General features: G+C 35.5%; 1 protein-coding gene across 5 annotated transcripts in view; it reads left to right on the top strand.

Annotated features, from left to right (window-relative positions):
- The window catches only part of LOC120626816, a 137,494-nt gene that overhangs the window by 51,617 nt on the left and 62,897 nt on the right, over positions 1-22,980 (top strand). For 3 of the 5 annotated variants that reach the window (XM_039894599.1, XM_039894590.1, XM_039894572.1), the window contains exons 5-8: positions 738-892; positions 2,143-2,320; positions 11,622-11,759; positions 22,427-22,733. In XM_039894599.1, the coding sequence (XP_039750533.1) occupies positions 738-892; positions 2,143-2,320; positions 11,622-11,759; positions 22,427-22,733 (778 nt within the window). Of the gene's footprint in view, positions 1-737; positions 893-2,142; positions 2,321-11,621; positions 11,760-15,438; positions 15,821-22,426; positions 22,734-22,980 lie in introns of those variants that run through there. The other 2 variants (XM_039894582.1, XM_039894607.1) reach the window with 2 other exon arrangements.

Raw genomic sequence — 22,980 nt, 5'->3', positions numbered from 1 at the left:
TAAGTAGTCCAACATGAAGCTAAACCATAGATGTATGTGAAATAGGCAAACACAGATATCGCCCACGGCTCTATTATAATAAGTTTTTGTACACTGCGTAGCCACTAGCCATACTGCTGGCGTTCTGTTTGGGCTACTTGTTTTGTGATCGCTAAGTTAGTATTCTTCATAGTCCCATCAGTCTTGTCAGACTGGTCGTGGTCGTCGTCTGGGTGTCGTGACGCACTTTACAATCCGTCTCCACTCCTTCCAAACGTTTGCCATTCTTGTGCATTGATGTAGAGGTGCCTCAATTGCATACTTGATTTAGGCCATTTGCATTGTCAATCATCAGGTGATCATGCTCGTGCCCATTACCGACCAATACCCCCGGGTCCCCGCTGAGAATGGAAACAGTTGAGACGGAGTTCAACACGCTGGCCAAGTGGTAGAATTGATATCTCTTGAAAAACATAATGGAGAACTCGGGGAACGGCCTCGGCCTTTAAGCAGCTGATATTTAGTTGCTTTAATTTAAAAACGCACGTTACTGCTATCACCGTCTAGCAGTGGCGTGCACAGGGTTTTTGACCAGGGTATGCATAAAGCAGGTACATGACATAAAATGGAAAAATTACCATCCAATACGGGTTACATAAAATAATTTGGGTATGCAGTGCTTTTGTGCATGTATGAAGTGCACGCCACTGCCGTCTAGTGAGGATAAAACTATTTAATTGTATTTTTTTATATTCCAGCAGCGGTATCCTGGCGGCGGCGTGGTCACTGGGGCAACGGGAGGCGGCGAGGATGAAGGCGTTCTGGACCTGCGGGCGCGCGACCCTTCCGTCATATCCGTTGGCTCACAGCACTCTGGTGCTTCAGAGCCGGCCGGGTACTTGGATGCCGTGAGGTGAATTTGCATTTATAGGAGCCACGTTGCGTTTGTTAGTTGAAAAATTCACTGGATAAATTGCATACAGAACGTTTGTCAAAAGGTTGATTTTTCGATAAAGCCCATCCTAATTATCATACGATGTTTGTGCTCATATAAACCCTTGTTTGTTATCACTGGCTGTATCTCGGGTTAATTGCTGTCTATTACCTGTAAGTTAGGCTAACAACATCGTTTTCCGCATGCGACTTCGCCCGCGTGTAATTGGGTTATATTCTTCATAATGTAGACTTTCAGGGCTTGTGTGTAGTCTTCTCACGCGTCCTCCAAGGAGAATATTTTAGGGCCAGGGGCCCTCCTCGGATAGGGAGATAACCGCGTACTACAAAGTGGGTCCGTAGGCGTAAGTAGGTCCCCTGTTTATGCCTTTCGATCCAGAGGCCAAATCGCGATGTTTTAGTTGTGGGGATGGACTAAAGCGCCTGTACCTCGGTACCTGAACCATCCAGGTCCTCGATTCGTAAGTTTCTCTTGATGGTTAAGTTCCTCACGTATCGAGGGGCGTACGTAATTCTTTTCAGGGCGATAGACTGCTGGGTTCTGAGGGCTTGTAGTGAGCACTGTGTCCTTATAGGTGGAAGTTCTTTGATTATATAGGGATAATAATTTCTAAATTATCTGCGGTCTGGTCTGATAGGAGCATTTGGCCTTGGCTAGTTACGACCCTACTGACAAAGACGTGTCATGAAGCTTACTAGTACGAAGCTACGTCGGTCAGAGGTATGGGTTTAATATAATGTAGCCATACATACCCCTTACTGGTTAGCTGCATTTTAGATTGAATCATCGCTTACCAGCAGGTGAGACAGCAGACAAGTTAGTTTGACAAACTTTGACTATACAGTCAAATTAGTTTTACTTGACAAATTTGCCACATAAATTAAGTTTTGAGGAAACTTTACACCTTACACCGTATGTCAATAAATAAATAAATATACTATGTATTAGGCCATTTAGCCCCAAAGTAAGCGTAGCTTGTGTTATGGGTACTAAGATAACTGATGAATATATTTTTTTGTGAATAATATACATAAATACTTAGATTATACATATAAACACCCAGACACTGAAAAACATTCATGCTCATCACACAAACATTTTCCAGTAGTGGGTATCGAACCCACGGCCTTGGACTCAGAAAGCAGGGTCGCTGCCCACTGCGCCAGTCGGCCGTCAGTACTAATATATTTTTTTGTTCTGGTTTTCAGGTCAACGGTATCCGTGTACTCTGGCAACTCGACATCCAGCTCTGAGCGAGACATCTTAGACCTGTCGATGCCGGATAAGAACTGCATGACGGAGGTGTGCTACGTGTGCGGCGACGAGTACAAGCGCGGCACGTTGTACAATCTGCACACGAAGGAGCCCAAAGATAAGAGTGTCTCGGTAACTATTTGTTTGATATTACTATTATAATTTATATACCGTAATTTTTCGATAATCTACAATAGACAGTCCCTAAGTCTATCCGATCTATAGTAACTCTGGGAAATATTCGATTCGATACAATAAACATTAAGCATCATTTGCTATACTCCGCGAATAGCAGGAGAATATGTACGTCTTTATACTCCACACCAAGCGGGCAATGTACTCTCTCCGCACGTTTCGCTCCGCACGTTTCGCTCCGACACTGGGGAATCCTTAGGAGATGTTGAGTTATGAATAATTGTAAAGTCAGCAGAGCATCGTTAGGACATGTTGACTTTACAAAAAATATAAAATATAAATATACTACGACAATACACACATCGCCATCTAGTCCCAAAGTAAGCGTAGCTTGTGTTATGGGTATTAAGATAACTGATGAATAATTTATATGAATAATATACATAAATACTTATAGTATATAGATAAACACCCAGACACTGAAAAACATTCATGTTCAACACACAAATATTGTCCAGTTGTGGGAATCGAACCCACGGCCTTGGACTCAGAAAGCAGCCCATTGAGCCAATCGGCCTTCAAAATTATGAATATTACAATGAATAATTAACGCATGCTTCTATCCAATATTAAAAATAGGTGGAAATTAAAACATTAAAATCATTAGCTCAGTAGTTTCAGAGTTCATCGATTACAAATAAACAAACAGATCTTTCCTCTCTATCATACTAGTAAGTGCCGTAATTCCCTTATTTAATATCGTATCGTTGTCGTAAGTATTTCATGGATTATAAAAGGCGAGTGCATAATCTCGATTATTATGCATGCACCTTTGCTTTGAGGTTCAAAATCTGAATCTAACAGCATATCTATACGAATAAATAACCTCTAAGCTCAGATGATCGATTGAACGATAGCCTGACCTAAATAAACGTATTAAAATGTTTTGACTGTCTATTTGTAGGGGCAAATCATTGGTATGGCTGAACGTACGTACGTTTTAAACGGTACTTCCACAGAAGTAGAAGATAATACAGTAACATTAGCACAATAAACATTTTGCCTTACTTGCTAAAATCTGCGAAAAATAGACAAATCTCTACAGTGTAATGTATAATTTCTTTAATCTTTATACACCACACCAAACAGATCTTCCAAAATGTATCTCTACTCAAGACTCTTAGTTTTCTCCCCTTCTCTGACTTCACAATGAAAAGTGGCTTGAAAATTGCATGTGTAGTTAGTACATTTACAGCGGCGATAGGCCATAGGGTAGGGCTTCGGCTTTCCTTTCTAAACGACCAAGTTCGATCCCCGGCTAGCACATCTAACTTTTTGGAACATCGTGAGGATACCTGCATGCCTGAGAGTTAAGGAAATGCATAGTGTTCACACAGGCGTGCGAAGTCTACCAATTCCCAATTGGCTTATCATGGAATTTCGCAAAGTACCGCGACACCTGCTTTAATACAATAGTAACATTAATTGTATTAGTTACCGTTGTTTGACAAAGACGTACCGCCAAGCTATTTAGTATTCCCCCGACCGATTAGGAATATTAAAACGACTGTACCCCTAAGAGGTTAGTCCGCTACCATCTTAGACTGATCACTTACCATTAAGTGAGATTTCAGTCAAGGGCGCACTCAAAAAAAAAATTGAAAAATTATGACGACAAAGGTTAATAAAAGAAATGTGTAGACATTTTTATAAAATGTAAAAATAAACGAGGAACAGAGTCAAATTCATAACACAAAACTGATGTTTCTATCAGACAGCCTTTGCCCTGGGTTAGGATATTTACTAGACGTTACCTATCGGAAATATATGTGTGACTTTTAACCTAGTCTAATAAATAGTGCACAATATAATTTCTAATGATAAACTTCAGAGAAATTTGCGAAGAAATGCTTCTGACGATATGGCAGGTCAAAGGCTATCAACAGTTAACAATACTAATATGAGTAATCCACAGTATTGTACCTACTTTATAGAGTAAAAGCCCACAGACTCCTGGCAGAACTTATTTTTTGAAGGATAATATGTGGAGCGTAAGTCGTTTATATGTGTATTTTATGCAAGCATGCCTTATGCCACTTATTATATTAAACTACCTGTTGCCCGCGTTTTTCGTCTGCGTTTATTACGGTTTTTGGCAATATCTGTCGAAAAACGTTTGTTTTCCAGGGATAAAAAGTAGCCAATGTTACTCACCATCCTTTCAACTAACTTAAAATCAAGTCGATTGGTTGATAAGATCGGGCGTTAATAAAGGAGAAACAAACAAACACACTTTCTCATTTATAACATACTAATGTTACAAATGCGAAAGTGTATTACCCTCTAACTTGGTTGGACGGCCAATTGACAGATACCAGATGAGGTCCTATCTCACCAGGTAATTAATTGACCGTCTCCGGAATCTTGGACTATTATAAGAGAATACCTTACTTGAGAAAAATGCAATAACTCGGTTTCGGGGCCCACAAGATCGGAAAATCTGCAAAATCTGTTCCTGACTGTAAACTGATTAGGTTTTGTCGCTTCCATCTTAGTCAAGGATTGTAACTTTCCGCACAATATAAAGCTACAAAAAAGTAACACTTTTTGAGCAGCTGTTAAAAAAACGGTTCGTTCAAGTTTATAGTGCTTCGTGCGAGTTGACGGTGCAAGCCGTAATGCTGCATGCTCTTAAAATTCTTCTCGTTTAAAGGGTATATCTTTCTTAAAAAGATTCCCTATTAATTTAAAGGCCATAGAAAAATTTGAGATAACGTATTCGTAGACAGCAGCTATGAAAACTATTCACAATTCATATTATACTTAACGCGAGTTCAAGTGTTGCAAGTCTTCGTATCAATGTAGCAGACGGTTTTTTTTATCAAAGCGTAGCGGGCACGTCCGGGTGAGAGCCAGCACCCGCACCGATAAAGTGCGCGCATGACACATTGAAAATATTATAATACACCTTTGACCGCGGCTTAAGATTAATTTTACAAAATTCTGTTATCTCTAAAATGGATCATAGGGGGGTCATATTTATAAAGATATTTTATCAAGTAAATATTGCATGAAACAAATAAATCAAATTAAAATGTCTGTTAGATATTTTGACAGAACTCTATGTTACCATTATTTGATGAATGGCCATCCAGAAATCTGTTCTGTTACCAGCATGTTCAAAACTTGAAGGGATAATCCATTTATAACGACAAGTGATTTTATTCGAAATAACTTAGTCTGTGTTTGATTGCATTGGCTTAGAAGCTACTGTAAGACTTTGTGGCGTTCATATTATTAAACCGCGATTAATATATATACTTCAGCTATATTTTAGTACAAAACCATTTTTCAAATAAACCCACATTTTACTACCTACATTTTTTGTATATATTCTGTATATTCCACTACAAGTTAGCCCTTAACTGCTTGGTGGTAAATGATGATGCAGTTTAAGATGGTAGCCGGCTAAGCTTTTAGGAAGTATGGTAATCATACCCCTAATCGTTTTCTACGCGACATCGCACCGGAACACTAAATCGCTTAGTTGCACGTATTTGTCTGTTGGTAACCCAGCCACGGCCAAAGCCTCCCACCAGACCAAACCAGATAAAATTCAGAGATAATAAATTCCCAAATGGCCCCTGCCGAATCGAATCCGTGACCTCCTAATTAAATTCACAGCGCTCACCGCCCAGGATGTTATCAGAATTTCTTAACAAAAACAAAAATAACTTGATATCTGCTAAAAAGCATCCATTTTCACTTTCCAAACACTTACTTAAAACCACATAGTTTAAGAATCCTCGTGATATATAAAAACACCATCTTGATTTGGAAGTTTGCAAAAATCTGATATAAATAGATATAAATGGTTTTTTTGGCAAAATTTAACTTATTTACGCGGACGAAGTCACGAGCAACCGCTAGTGAATTAAATAAATGTTTATTATAAGCATTCCCGAAACACGCCTACGCCTGATAGGTCAACAAAGATTGTGATTTTGTTTCGATAACTTTTGCTTTTTAACTTTGGCGATAATAAGCGAGAGTTCAATAACGTATTATATATATTATAGAACTCTCGCTAGCAGTACTCCCTAACTTTTCGTAAAAAGTTCTACAGTGATATTATAGAATTCTAGCTAGAAGCAACATTTACCTTGATTAGTAGCTTCTATATTTTACTTACTTGCATTTAAGAATCCGTCGAAACGTTGATCGAGGTTCTTCTTCATCTTAAACTTAAGAGCTAAACTTTTGTCGGTGTAGCCTTTTCCAACCTTCTCTATCCATGGCCCTCTTATTTTACCTCCTTATAAATGCCCACACCAAAGTTTAAAAAAAAAAAAAATCAAAATTCATTTATTTCAAGTAAGCCTCATATATAGCAACTTTGGAAACGTCAAAGTCTGTCTGTGTGTAGTGACTCTACCACCGTTTCATTTGCCCCGTTTCCTTCTGTTTTATTTGCCCCACAAAAGCTTATCTCGGACGTCCTCGTCCCCTCTTTCCATCTTATTTTTGATAAAATCTCATAACAGAACAAATATTTAGCACAATATCGTACTAACATTAAACTATTGAGCGACATCTTCATCTAACACCGGATATGATTCCGGACAGTGACTAAATTGCAATACAATTGAAACCAAACTCTAACAATACCTTCCTAATTCGTGCAATAATATATTTCAATAAAGTTTGAGGTGGTTGGTATTTATTTATATGGGATAGCAGCGGTGATAGCCTAGTTGTTAGGATTTCAGGTTCTCTTTCGGGGGGCCGAGTTCAATCCCCGCCATGCAACACATGCATGCATGCCTGATAGTTCACTGAAATGTTTCAAATGCGTGTAATGGATTTTACAAACACTACCAAACAGCACTTTGCCAGCATGTTGACCGAGTGGTTGTCTGGTGCTAGCTATAAGTATTTTTCTCCTTGTCAACTTTTATTTATACAATTAAGTCCCAACCCATCCTAACCATTCCATCTTCCATTCAGGAAGAAGATCTGTGCCCTGAAGTGGGCCGCTAATGAGTTGATATGATGATGATGATGATGATGATGTGGTAGAATTATTAAATTTATTATTATTATATTAGTCAGTAGTTTTAATCTTGATAAATTGAATGCTTATTAAAAAAAATGTTTGTTCATAATATTGTACATTTAATGACGGAAAATACCGATAGCGGGATCATCAGGTCAAATTCGCTGTGATGGAAACATCGGCTCATCGGTTAGGGTCAAATAGGGTGAGAACGAGCCATCGTTTATATTTATATGCGTTATCAGGCTAAGTCGGTAACATAGCTGACGTGGCAAATAAACTTTCCATTCATTCCATTTTCAAACACAACTGGTATAGTGCATATTGGAATACTCTATAGAGAATATGACTCTAAAGAGCTTTTAGTTGTGCAGAGGAAGGTAGAAGGCACCAGAGTGTGTGGGAGGTCGTCCATGTGATCTAAAACAACTGCAGTCAGTGGTCCCTTGGATGTGTGTATCAGGCGGTTTGCCTCAAATAGTGTCACAACATGATGACCACGACCACTCTGACAAAGTGTAACGGGAAGTTTAGGAGTTAGAATTGTTTGTAGCCTCCGTATTGAGGCGCGTTCGAAATCTCACTGCTCTGTCGGGGCATACAAAACGCAGTTCATTCTCGAGTGTTCTATACACATGTTCTATTCCTAGCACCCAGATCTGTCGTGTGTTTATTGGTGATCTATTTTCTTGGTATATGTGGGGCATCAATTTCGTAAAGTCGATAACATTACAAGTTCAACTAATTGCGTTGAACTAAGATTCAGTTCGTCATCACCATTATACGGTTTCTATTTATGTTTTACAAAATTTCGGTAGATTGATACGAATTATGACAAAATTCAACTTTAACCTGTGCTGATTTACTACTAAACAACGCTCATGGTCAAATGATGACATTTTTGATTATATTTACGAGTAACCTCCATTGGTATTAGATTTTTCTTATCATGTATTAATGTGTAATTAAGCAATTAGATAGTTCATATTTTAAAAAAGGTTTCGAAATGTTAAATTACATCCATGGGTATTTTGTTTTATGATAATATTTGAACCCAGTTTACCAACAATCATTATTGAATACCATATATCATGCAGGGTAATCTAACTGAGTAATCTGTTTTAAAGGGGCAATCATCGACGAACATTTAACTCGGCACGCACCTCTAACTTTGCTAAGTTATGTGAGTTTTAAGCAATTAAACATCACTTGCTTTAACGGTGAATGAAAACATAGTGAGGAAAACTACATACCTCAAATGCTATATTTTTAAAGGCTTATAAAGTTTACCGATCCACTCTTGGCCAGTGTAATGCACTATTGATGCTGATGTTAATAATATTTTAACCCTAAAAATCCACCCAATTCTTTTCAATCTAGTCGCCGTCCGAGCCCTTTGCTGTAACATCTTGATAAATTAGTTTTCTTTTAGATAAACCCGCGTTATGTTAGCACTAATTATTCGCTCTCCTACGATACTGTGCCCAGGATCTTGCCGCCATTCCTGAGGCCTTCGTCATGGCCTCAATTCTATAAATTATATATATAAATATTTGAAATTCATATTTCTATATAACTTGCTGTTTGTAGATACATTTGATATATCATGTTACGTATACATACATAGGTGGTGACAAATCACAAGACTGCAAATTTAAGAAATTGTAAAAATAAATACTCACTTGTAGTTATTTGCGACTTGGCCTTCGAATTTCATTAGGTAGTGTTATGATAGCTCTAAGAGAGAATTGACACATCAATTATTATTGTACCGTGACTTGCCAATATTGAGCGTAGATTAGATGTAGTGACAATCGGTGACGTCACTGGTATGTTAGTGGAGGTGTGTCCTTAGCTGTAACAAATTGAGGCAGGTGAAAGTTTTTTGTACAAACATGGCATCGTATAACTAAGAGTATTTTAGCATATCTTGTATAATATATGTTAAGTGATTAAACTTACAAACATTGTGAATTGTTTGGATTGCGATAAGCATTTATTGTTAGTGACAGGCCGCCCAGGTATGGTTTGCGATAGTAACTGGAAATACACTATGTGAATGTACGCCCTATAACGTAAGAATATATTATGAATTAAAGGGGTTTCTTAATTTGTCTCATATGCCTTCTAATTTTCCCTGTTTATTAAATCTAATATCATTCTTATTAACTTACTAGATGTTGCCACCAACTTCGTTAGTGTGGAATTTTTGAAGTACAAGGCATGCACTTCAAAAATATGTGTGTTTGTTGTTCTCTGATACCTGAACTACTACTTTGCAAAAAAACATGTCGATCTTTTCTAAATAACCAGCAAACCAGAAATTTATATAATTAATTTCGTATTCGATAAAAAGTGACGTTTGTGCTATTTCAGACATAATTAACGTTAACGAATTTAGTTTTTACCAACTGCCACACTGAAAATAATTTGTATAAACAATTACAAACAGGGATATCTGAATAAGAATTTTAAGATGTTCAATTCCAAAAAGAGGATATTCATTCAGATGTTTGATTTCATTTTATGTATATGCGCTTGCTAAAAAAATATAAAGAGGTGAAGGCCAAGGTATTCAGATATTCACTATAATACCCACAATGTTCAGGATGGCACATAGATCTTTCATTAATTAACAGTATTATTGAAGCAACTGTAAAATACCTAGTTTCTTAGCAGTAATTATTTATTCTCATGACTATTATTCTTCCTTCCTATTAAAGTATTCATTTTATAAAAGACATCATTAAAGCCCACCAACCTGCTTTAGAGCAGTGTTGTGGGTCTGTACTCTATAAACCTAACTTCCCAAGGAGTGAAATAAAACAACTGGACTGACTCTAATACTCTATATTAAGCTTCTCTATAATTCATATTACTTTTTACCTTCAAATGACTCTACTACTAGTTCGGAATGCTGTCTTCGGCAGAGAAGACCACTGGCAAGAAACTCTACTGTTGCTCTTTTATTCAATCAATTAAAACAAGACTTATAAACACAATTACAACATTGTCATATGTTATAACGCTAGGCCCTTTGATACAAGACATATAAGACAGGTCAAACATAACTACTATGATCACTATCAGGACTTTTGGAACAAGTTGTTTGTGTACAGCAACCTCTGCTACATAAACTGTCTGTGTAAAATATTGCTAGGGCTCCATATATGATACCTAAATAATCCAAAGGATGAGATATACTTATCTGATGCAACATCAGGTACAACCATAGTACCAACAACTTTTAACAACTTATCTCAACACCATCACCAGTATATACGACTCTTGTTCCACCACAACAATATTTCGTTACGTTTATCGTTTCCATTATAAATCATCTATTCCCAATTTGTAACGTTCTTTCCACAATACTTTACTTAATCTCCTTTTCTCAATTCATTACTTTAAATCCGTCCTAACTTTTCTTTCCCGCCAATCTAACTTGTCAAACTCGTGTCTAGATCCTATATTTTTTTTTGACAGTCTACTAAAGGCCATTATTCTATTTTCAATACACTATCAATGAGTATACAAACTATGATTTGTTGATATATTTAATATAATCATCGGGTTTATCATAGATAAAGTGCTGTAATTCCCTATTTCCTAACACGCTCATAAAACTGCCATTGATTTGTAAAATTATTTTCTTGTTCCAAAGGGATTTTATTACGAAGACATCCTATTTGATATTTAAATTATATTGATAGAGGGTTGACAACGAAGAGGTGGCCACGCGTTGATTGGGTAGGAGTTCGACTTCACTTTCGGGGGCCGAGTTCGAATCCCAGCTTGCACCTCTAAGTTTTCCAAGTTATAGGTGAAGGAAAAAATCCTGAAGAAACCTGCATTCCTGAGTTCTAAATAGTTTTCTCAAAGGTGTGTGGAGTCCGCCAATCCACACTGGGCCAGCGTGGTGGACTACGGCCTTAACCCCTTCTCATTGTAGAAGGAGGAGACCCGTGCTCTGTAGTGGGCCGGTAATGGGTTTATATGATGATGATGATGAAGGGTTTCGGAGACAGACAATGGACATCTTCGAAAAGTTACAGAACTATGCATTGTTTACGCAATCGCGACTAGAAGCTATTTTTAGCACATAGTATTCGAACTAGATTATAAAAAAAATATTTTTTTTTTTTGTATGATGCAACCTTTATTCCAGATGTAGCTTTGTTTTTCTCTTTTTTTTTTTTTTTTTTTTTCTCTCTCCAAAATGTCTATCTTTTTTATTTGCAGAATAAACAACCGTACTTTCCCATCTTCGGCGAGCAACACCCCCGGCCGCCACGCTCCCGGCCCAAGGACGCGCAAGGAACGGTGCGCGCCTGTGCGGCCTGCCATCAGCATCTAGTGCAACAATGGAATGCTTACCAGGTAAATGTTACTTAATGGATCTTAAGATTCCGATCTCCGAATCCTAATATCTCCCTTAATATTATAAATGCGAATGTGTGTTTGTTTGTTTGTTCCTTTACACTGGAACAACATGATTTTTGGCATAGAGTTCGTTGAAAGGACAGAGCGAACAAAGGCTACTTTTTATCCCAGAAAAACAAATGGTTCCCGCGGGATTTCTGAAAAAAAAAGATGATAATCGAGGACGAAGGACGCCAGCAACAGCTAGTTGGATTAATATTTTTAATTCGGGACAGTTATTCTGAGGGTTTATTTCACCACCTTTTGTTAAGTTTCAGAAAGCTTATCAACAAATTTTGTCTTTGACATGAAATAGGATATTGACAAAACTTACGTTACGGCTATCCGAAACTTGTCAGAAGGTGGTAAAACAGGTCCTTAGATATGCCAGTGGAAGCATACAAATGGACCAAACTTAGATAATTTCTTTATAAAGACCAAAGGGTCAAAAGAACTTACGGCTACATGTTTCAACAGGGATATATACTGCATATAGTATATAGTTACGTTTTGAATGTTATTAAAATAAAGAACACCGAACTAAAATCTCTAAACAATGGGGTTTCTTCCTTTGAGTTAGTCTTTTAAAAGAAAATCGGTTTTTGCTGTTAAGTATAACATACCATCCTTAAATATGATATTGAATTATTAGGTCGCTTAGCATAATGTGAATAGACTTTATTATGAATTATATCTTAAGTTTGAAGCCACATTACTAACTACAATTTTTTAGCATATTTAATAGTCTAAATTTCGCACTTGCCTACCGTAACATTAAGGTAAATATGTATTGCCAATCAAACTGCTACGTAATAGAAACTCGCAAAAATAAGTCTAGTGAAAGTTCAACAAAGCTGCTACCGATGTTGCTATCTTAATAAAATTTAGCACATACATTTAAAGCTTACATCCTTAACCCATTTACACCCGCTGAACTACGACATAATTATTATGATACTCTTTATCCCGGATAAGAGCATATTATATGATTGCACCCGGGTAATAATCCCGCGGGATTAAAAAAAGTCTTCATGATCCTAAGGCGGCTTCGCAGCTATAATAATCATTTCCAGGCCAAATTTCGCGTTCCTTGCATCCTGACTGATAGCAAACAGATAACTGGTTGCATCCTGGAGACTGATAGATAACAAACAGATAACTGGGACGAAGGATCTTTTTTACCAAATAATGAATAGAAGCATGCGTAACTTTGCGGAATGCCATGATATATTACGAAAATTAAGCTTAATTTGCTATACTCCGCGAAAAGCTGGAGAATCTGTATTGTGTAATTTATAATTTCCTTAATCTTTATACTCCACACTCAACAGATCTTCGGTTATATTGACTTAAGAGTGAATAATGGTTAAGTCTTAACAATTATTCATTGTAAAGTCAACATCTCCTGAGGATGCTCCGGTTTCGGAGTAAAACGTGCGTAGTTTAGTTTTTACTCTTCGGCAATGCACCCTACATTGCCGAAGAGTAAAATCTTTTACTCCGAAACCGGGGTAAAAGATTGAACAAACTACTATTCTTATAATGTATAATAGATTAATTTTCATAATTTATCCTATATATATTGACGTGAAGACGTGCCGCTAAGCGATTCAGCGTTCCGGTACAATGTCGCGAAGAAACCGATTAGGGGTATGTGTGTAATATAACTGCCATACTCCCTTAAACGATAGCCCGCTACCATCTTAGACTGCGTCATCACTTACCACGAGGTGATATTGCAGTCCAGGGCTAACTTTAAGTGGAATAAAAATAAAAACCTCTTTTTCCCTAAAAAGCAAATTGTCCCCACGGAATTTTTAAAAACCATCACTACGTGAAGTAAACGTGAATGGTGAACCATTATAAGTCGACGTGATTGATAAGGATGATTTTTTAAGTACACTTGATAAGATACAAAAAAATGATCTTTTCTATTATCAGAATTATTTGCTGTCAATTTTTGATACACTTGAAGAGTACTTTAGAAAATTCCTAATTGCGACTTATGTATGTCAATGTTTCGTTATTTGCACAAATATAATCCGGATAAAACCGAACCAATGACAATGAGCGTATAATAACATTCTTATCTAAACATACCTAAATATAAACATTATGTTTAGACCTTTGACTTCAAGATTTTGAGGATACTTGTTAATTTTTGAAACTAGCTTTTTGGCCGCGATTTCATACACACATAACATTCATTATCTATGCCCTTATAAATTAAAATATAACCTTTATTGATTCATCAACCGTTAATGAATCAAACATAAAATGTTAGTCCAACTTATCTCAGATTATATTCAAAACTAATCTAAATTATTTCAACCATTATGGATAGCATTTAAGATTATATTGTGTGTTTAAAAATGAGGATAATAAATTTTAAAAATCGATGTAGAAGTCTCCATCTTCCAATATAATTTTCCTTTGCAACTCGTGCTCTTAAAGTAACTCTTTATGCTCTCTGTAAGCGGAATAAAACTTATTTTATTCATAAATCAGAATGGGATAAAATTCCTTGTTTTATGCACTCGTTGTACAATCTTCTATTTGTTGATTGTATGGCTTCTGTTCAACATAAGAGATGTTACGAATAGATAGAGAGCCTTTATAAATAAATATTATGTGCGTTTACAGTCATCACAGATATAAAGTCACCCTAAAGGGCAGGGTCATCGGTGGAATAGATAAGCTTAATATACGTCGGTTTTATTTATATTTCTTGCAATTATATTTTGAACCTTATGCTTAACGTTATAATGATTTGCTTGGAAGGAATTTTGCTCCACGAACTTGATGTAGGATAACTATGTTTGTTTTTTGACCCTTTAACGACAGAAGATCAACCCGTTTGAAAGGTTTTTTAAAACAAGAATATGTATTAATTTTTATATATAATATGTATTAATATTGACAATTCCCTGACGCAAAAATAGGGGTGTTATAAATCTGAGCGCTTTGCTTTTGTCCTCGAAAACCCATACAGATGCCCTATTTGTATGGTATTTTATTCAAATCCATATTTTTAGCCATGTTTGATAAAATTCCATTAAGCGATTTGAAACTTATCAACTCTTTTCTCAGCTGGTATAAATATTAGATACAGATTATAGATAGATAAAGACAGACACACAATTTTATTGACAGTTGCACTTCAAGTTTAAAGAAGACAAGTTGTCTAATAATAATTTGAGCTTATGAGCAGAAAATATTGTTATAAAAATATTCGTATGTCACACGTATCCTACTCGTGCACTCTTCCTAACCTCCGAGAAAAAAAACCGTTCCGTCATGATGTATTAGGTAATATAAAACACTAATTTGTCTTCACTGAACAGCTTCGTTTAAAGGGACCTTAGGGCAATGTCACAAATGGGTGTCTAAGCGTCTTATCTAAATCTTTGCAAATAAGAACACAATTTCAAAATATATTTTCTCGGATTTAAATCGAACGAGACGCTGTAACGAAGAGATGTTAGAAAAATAAAACTGTGCCACCTTATTAAAATCTTCGAATGAGTACTTAACATTCAAAGAATATTATGACTTTCACACTGGGCATGTACGTTAAGCGTATTGACAAATATTGATAAACCCAAATGATGCGCATATTCTTGCTTGAGACGTTGCCGTACGCACGCATGGCGCGCGTATAGATCCAACGGCGAATAATTTCGAGTATCTTTTATTTAATTTTAATTTACCGCGTAGAGAAGTGAATTACTGCCATAAGCATTTTTGCTAAATAGATTTATTTAATATTCATTGAGAATCTACACGCTGGTCTCGTAAGGATTCTGTGAATTTAAAAAAAATAGTGTTAGTGGAAGGTTTAGTGAAAACAGTTTTAGTGAATATGTGTTTTGTAAGCATTTTAATGTATTTGTACAAAAGATGGACAATAAAACATTGTGAATAGTGATCATACATTAAGTCATCGTGAGGAGTGTTTTGTGTTTGTAATTAGTGTGGAAATTAGGATCTCGATGATTATGTCGCCTGCTACTGATAAGGTAAAGCTCGTGGAATTATTGATGAATATTTTATTTTATGTACGTACGGTAATATTTATTTTTATTAGGACAACCAAAAAAATCCATGCCTTATGAGTTATGGATGAAACTAGCCTTAGGTTAATAATGACACATAATTCCACTAATAAGTAGTCCCAGCATCCACTGATTAGTATGTACGATAACATCATTTAATACTTATAAAAATATATATAAATAATAACAATAATATATTATGACGTATTTGACTTCACCAACAATACTTATCGATGAAAACCTATTATCAGTTTGAAGTTAACTAATTTATGAACTATTTTGTATCTTGCATCTGTTGGTTTTCCACTTGAAGTAAAAATAAAATTAAAAATTACTATAAAATCTTGTTTGTAAGTTTACTCCAGTAAGATTATTGAAAGATGACATGATATTAATCTAAATACACTTTAAAATAGATTTATGAATAACGATATTATATGTAAAAGGACTAAAATACGGTGTTTACTTGCTCTCTACATTTTGTGTAAATTATGTAGCAGGCTAAAACTATTATTCTAGATGTTTCCCAAATCTTTGTGTGTCGGTAGAAATAAACTTAAGAGCTGGAAGTACAGCATCATAACTGCTAAACAACTTTATGCACTGTGTATCATATTGTAGTGTTCCAACTAAGTTCTCGAAAGAAAAAAAGAAACTCACTACAACTCATCAACTAAATAAGTACTTCAGTATTTATTTCATAGCAGCTTTTCATGGTTTCTAACGGTATATCACAGCATAGGCATTCATAATATATACGCTGGTCATCTTTGCATGAAACTATTATTACATGTTAGAGGCACGCTTATAGTTGGATGTGTAATTATTATGTGACGTATATTATTAAATTATTCCAAAAACTATACATTATATCTGACGGATTTCCATTTTGCCTGAATTCAGTGATGAATATTTAATTTATCAGGACAAATAAAAAAACTTATACGCATAGCTGTATTCTTGTTAACAACGTTCCTAATATAACCTAAATACTTTCCGAATATGTTTGTTCTTCTGCCGAAAGTTGTATATTCAAGTGATAATGCAACTGTGACACGAACAAAGCTTAGGCGTATTTGCTTATTTGTTGAGGTGTCTAGTAGTTTGTGTTCCATACAATCGACGATTGCTATACAAATATGACATTGTATACCAGTTTGTACTAGCCTCAACTGTGCTTGATCGTTTGTCTTAACACGTTGACTGTGCATGTCACAGATATTATGAGGTATTTGGAGTAATCTTTTGTTTTGCGCGTATGTATGTGACATATGGTGCACGAATCAATACTTTTCTTTGATCGACTTACACGTGGAAATGAATGAATTTGAAAGTAGAAGACCGATTTTGATAATCGCAACTCCACAGTCAAAACTATAATGTACATTCTGGAAGCATACATTTTAAATAAGTTATATAGATTTTGAAATTCAATACCAACTTCTTTGTGGTTACTTGGAAAATTTTCGTGAGAAATTATTTTATTCCGTAGATAAAGCTTTCAGGGTTGCATTAAAGAATCTTAATGTCGGTTTTATAAGAATAACATTTATTAAAGTGTTAATACACTTTATTGCGATTCGTCTTCTAATTAAATTTTACACATTAACCTTTACAATCACACGACCTCGAGTGACCTGTTTTTTATCACTTACAATAGACATACTATAATATCGCCAATCGAAATTATTGCGTCCATGCGAACTGTTGACCTATGCCATATGACTCTGTTATCATGTTATTTATCAATGTTTATACGACTTTAATACCCAATGAACATGTTTTCTTCAGTATCTTTAATGAGATTATAGAGAAAGTTAACTAGCTACTAATTGCAGCTACATCTGATTCAACGTTATACGATATTTCATCATCAGGTATTATTTTGTGTTGATGTATATATTAAAAAGAGAAAATAATGTGATACCTATATATGTAGACCACCTATCGAGTTATGTTTTAACTTGTATGTAAAAAAAAGTAAAAATCTTTTGCAAGAAACAAGCGCATTATTTAAGTATTTCTCTTTGTTTTTTCAACGATTGTTATTAGTATTCATTGTTATTTAACAACTGAGCCCGCAGTGTAACTTATCAAGTTAACTTAACTATAAGCATAGGTATGTCTAACTTGTACCTATGTAAATGCCAAGATTGATTTTGAAACTTTCGATTTAAAATGACGTATTAAAATAAGCATGGATGGGACGCTAGTTTTCTTAATCTACAGGATATTACTAAAAAACGGTAACTTACTTCTCAGTTGTTTTATTATATCTGTTGTTGATACAATACACCCCGGTACAAAATTACTCCGACAATTGCTACTTTGATAGACCGAAAATCATTAATTGAATATCGAAGAAGATTTAAATAAATATTTTGTGTTTGTAACAACACAACGTATGATAATATTTTGGGTTGTTTACCTTTATTAAACTCAAAGAATAACCCTGTTTCAAGCAAACAGGATTATATATATATATATAATAATAGAACCGCTTTCTATTTTTTTCCCCAATAAATTATGACTAAGGGTAAAAATATTTAAAAACGGACTCTGAAAGGCAGACGACAAATTCACCAAAGTCAACTATATGTCAATTACATCTTTAATCACAGACTTAAAAGCGAGAAGGTTCTTGATTACACACATTTTCGTAAGGCATAACTTGTCTTTCTTAAGTGGAAGCTGTTACTAATAGTACAGTTAGTAGTAATAGAGCGTTACATACGGACGAAGAACGTGGGCACGGCTTGTTCAAAATAAACTCGTCACTCTGTATCAAACCATATTTAGATTAGATTATTTGTACAATCTGTTATCAACACTGACGTCATATCGGATGAGCCTCCATATTAATTTGTCGTACTTAACGTGGTATTAATTTTAATGCCAGCTATTTACAGGTACAATATCTTACTTATCTGTTTATAGGATTATCGATTTCATTCGTAGATTTTAATGCATTATACTGATTTTTTTATAAAGGAATACCCAGGGGGTTCCGCTTGTTGCTAGGCAGGTTTTCTAATGTTGTTAGTTTGTTATTAGGTTTTTAGTCTTTACTTTTTTCTTTAATGCAATAACTAAAGTGTCATTGAGTACCTGAGTTCACATTCTGTGCGTTCTGGAAAATTGTTTGAAATGTAATCATTGAGAATGCAGATGATTTGTTATAAAAGAAGTCACTGCAGGAATGGAAGCACATTTTGCAGACTTTTTTTTTAATATCTCTGCCACTTCGCCCGCTTGTAGTACTTTATATATCCCTACTTTCCTAAACATATGAATATGCCAAAGTTGCTGCTTGAACCGCCAAACTGAATCTCGTATTTAAAACATTAGTGGGGATCTTACGTTGTAGAATACAAAGACATTCATTAGTAGTTTTTGGGTTGAAAAAAGTCTAGATGTCACTCTCTTCGACCTATTAGCTATCTCTATGCTATAAAACGACATTAATTCGCAGAGAGTGGAGTGCTTTTCACTTTTTCGTGAACAAACACACGGTATATTATTAGTACACTCTCATATCATCACATTTATATTATTAGTATTTGTATAAAGAATTGCTTAGCAAAGATTTCCACATATTATTGTAACTAATATGGAATATCATTAAACCATGTTATTACAGTCTGCGATGAAAGTGTATCAGTTGTCCTCGGCGACCCGGCGACCAATGATAGCCGAGATAACCTCACCAGTGGGGTCGCCGCGGCACATGGTGGACTATTGATAGATAATATATATTAATCAATGCACGTCAGACGCATCGTACTTCACTAGTCTCCAAGTTCACAGGTCATTTCATTAGTTCTCCTTGCTTTGTCATCACATTACTCGGATCTCAATCTCATCATTAGGATCGGGGTGCCACGTGTAGCTTAGTACCTACAAGGCAAAGTGAATATAGTTCACTAGTCTCCAAGTTCTCTGTTTAATTTAGTCGTTCTCCTTGATCTTGGCTTGTCACTCGTCACCTTCAAGGCAAAGTGAATAGGCGTTCTGTATATACCTGTCGTTTAAACAATTTCAGCTCATGTAATATCACTCGTTAGTGATGTTTCCACCTTTTCTCTTTATCCGACGAATGGTTGGAACAAAGTTCAAAGAAAGTAAAACAAGTGTTTCTTTCACCATGTCTCTCTACCGTCTCGAACAACTTAAGCGTTACTCGTCCCATGAGTATTTCTTAAAAGATGTGGTGTTCACGGCCTTTCCTTACGTCTTGCGTATTCAGCAGACAAATTAGCGATACACATTTTATGCCAGCGCTTTTGATATCGTGACTTCTTGTACTCGGTTAGGGTAATACTTAGCCTACATTTCTAGCACCATCCACCAAAAGGATCGTGGAGGATCGCCACTAACGCAAATGGTTGACGGCAAACAGGAATATACAAGACCAAAAAATAGGTCTTGTATATTCATAATAGTATACATCATACTATTAATATTATTTAAAGAAAATATAATTACAATGAAATAGAACTTTATTTTAAAATAAACAAGGTATAATTGAAATTGCTAAAACCACATGGGTAACCAACACTTGGTAGTTTTTAAAACTACTTTCATAACTCGATGAATATAAATAATATATATAATATCTATGGTTCCTGGAAGAAATCACTATAAGTGATAAGGCCGCCTTTGTTACACAAATTTAATTGACTTGTACCTTTGTCCTCATTTATTTATTTTTTCTTGTGTGCAATAAAGTATTTTTGATTTATTCATTGATTGAATATCTAAATACTACATGGTATAAGGCAATATCGCTATCCGCGTCTGTCTGTTTATCAACTAATCTCCTAAATCACGCACGGATTTTTATGTGGCTTTCACCATTGCGCCTCTTAGATAATCTTCACGGATGATTTTGTAAACCATAAAGACAGTTATTTTGTGTGATTTCACAACAAAATCGCCGAAAACTTAATTAACATAGCTGTTTACTTGTTTTTGATATTTATACTCGTGCGAAGCCGAGGTAGGTCCTAGCTATTTGATATAATGCCGATGTCAATGAATGTACTTATAAGTACAGAATAAGTAAAACGGTTATCGTTAAAGCTTGACACCGATAACCTAGTATATGTGGAATTACGTCGGTCAGGAATCACGTGAGAATATTCTCGATGAGAATGGTCTCAGGGTTTTTTTTAAAGAGGTTTTACATTTTACCAATAATTTTGATTTTAATATGCCGTGTGGTAAAAGATTATAATTGCCATACTCACTGAACTCTTGACGACGAACTTGTACAAGTAGACTTATATATGAAACGGCCTTATATTAATTAGGTCTACTTGAAATAAACGAATTTTGAATTTTTTGACTATGCTTTAGTAAAATTTAATTTAGGTATACAAAACATACAGAGTTATTTATGTTTTCTATTCAAAATCTGCCATCGCAAACAACTTTGTTGCTCGTATTGTATCACTTAGTTTATGCATCTTGGTAATCGACGGGATTACCCACTGCGTCATTTTCAGTCGTCTAATCGATAAAATGAATTATTTAAGTATACATTAAATAAATTATCATAATAAACGTTGCATCTGTGAATTCCGCGTAATCGTAAATTTATATCGTCATCTTTTTAGAATGATTAGATTGCTTATAAAACTAGATAGGTGATAAGATTTCATCTATAACAATGAAATATATATTGATATTTTTAGTCGGCCCCCTTGGCGCAGTGGTAAGCACTGTGTTCTTATAAGATGAAGAGAACAGGTTTGAACCCTTGCACTCTTATTTTTCAAAAATATATAATTTATGAATTTTCTCAAGTGTAGCCTGATGCCGCAAAACAATTAAGCGTTCCGTATGATGTCGCGCAGGAAACGGTTAGGGTTATGAGTTTAATTTAACTGTCATAAGCTTTCAGGTTATTACACAAATATCTTAAACAGCAGCATCACTTGCCGCCAGTGTAATAAAACAAAACTACAATACTTTGTTCGTTATAACACAAAAATTAATTTGTATACAGATTATCACCAAAATTATTGTATTACCTCAAAAGTAATACTGCAATAAATTTTTATTATGGGAAGGTAATAACGTGATAATATATACATATAATCACGTTGGTTGATTATTTTTACTCTAATCTCATGGCTTATCTACGTTAAACCTATTTATTTATTTCACTAAAAACTTATTCGTCTAAAATTATTAAAAAAAGTTAATATATTTCGTTTAGAACTCTCATTAGATTTATACCTATAAATAATACCGGAAAATAGATTTCGCTTCGTGGGAACAACTTGCAATTTTATCTAAATAAAAATAGTATCAAACGGTTACCACTAAAATCCAAAGTATGTATAAGTCTTGAGTTTTCTAATTAATTTTAATTCACCTAAAGCTTAGTTTCTTATTTGAATAACCATCGATGTGACTTTACGTCCCATCGTTATATTTCAAAAATAGATTTACCAATTTAATTTCCAAAATGCAGTGTCAGTAACATGACAATAGCTATTTTTATCAATAATTCAGTTTTCCTGTTATGCTTGTATGTTTCATGTTAATTTATTTTTGTCACAGATGCGGGGCGTGCCCGCACACGAGCGGGTCTACACACTACGCACGCGGCCGCCTTCGTTACTCCCCCCGTCCCCCCTCAGCCTCGCGTCTTCCGGCGACAAATCCATCGCAACCCACGCCCATTCGCCCTCCCTAGACCGTCCCCCGTCCCAGACCACTGCATTCGTTTGCTACGTGTGTGGAGTCTCAGCGCCGAGTTCGCAGCTACGGCTTGTGTATTGCTGTTCCAACCCGGAAAGAGAGCCTTTCTACCCGTTTATAACGACGCTGAAGGCGCATCCTGACGCGAGTCCAATTAGTCCACAAGGTCAGATATTAGTCAACATTCAAATGTAATGTGTGCTGTACGTGTGATCTATTTTGGCTGAACTGATTGACTGCGCAGTTATTAAACGGTGCATGCGCAAAATTAACGGAGAGCTAACTTCAGGCCACCCAAGTAAGATCACGCGATCTCTGTACCCTTAGTACAAGATTTGCTTGTCGACAAATCGTTTTCGAATATCGAAATACTTGAACATCAGAGTAAAATATATCTCATTCATATATAATTA

The sequence above is a fragment of the Pararge aegeria genome, chromosome 1 (genome assembly GCF_905163445.1).
Source record: "Pararge aegeria chromosome 1, ilParAegt1.1, whole genome shotgun sequence".
Taxonomy (NCBI): Eukaryota; Metazoa; Arthropoda; class Insecta; order Lepidoptera; family Nymphalidae; genus Pararge; species Pararge aegeria.
This window is presented reverse-complemented; position numbering and strand designations above follow the sequence as displayed.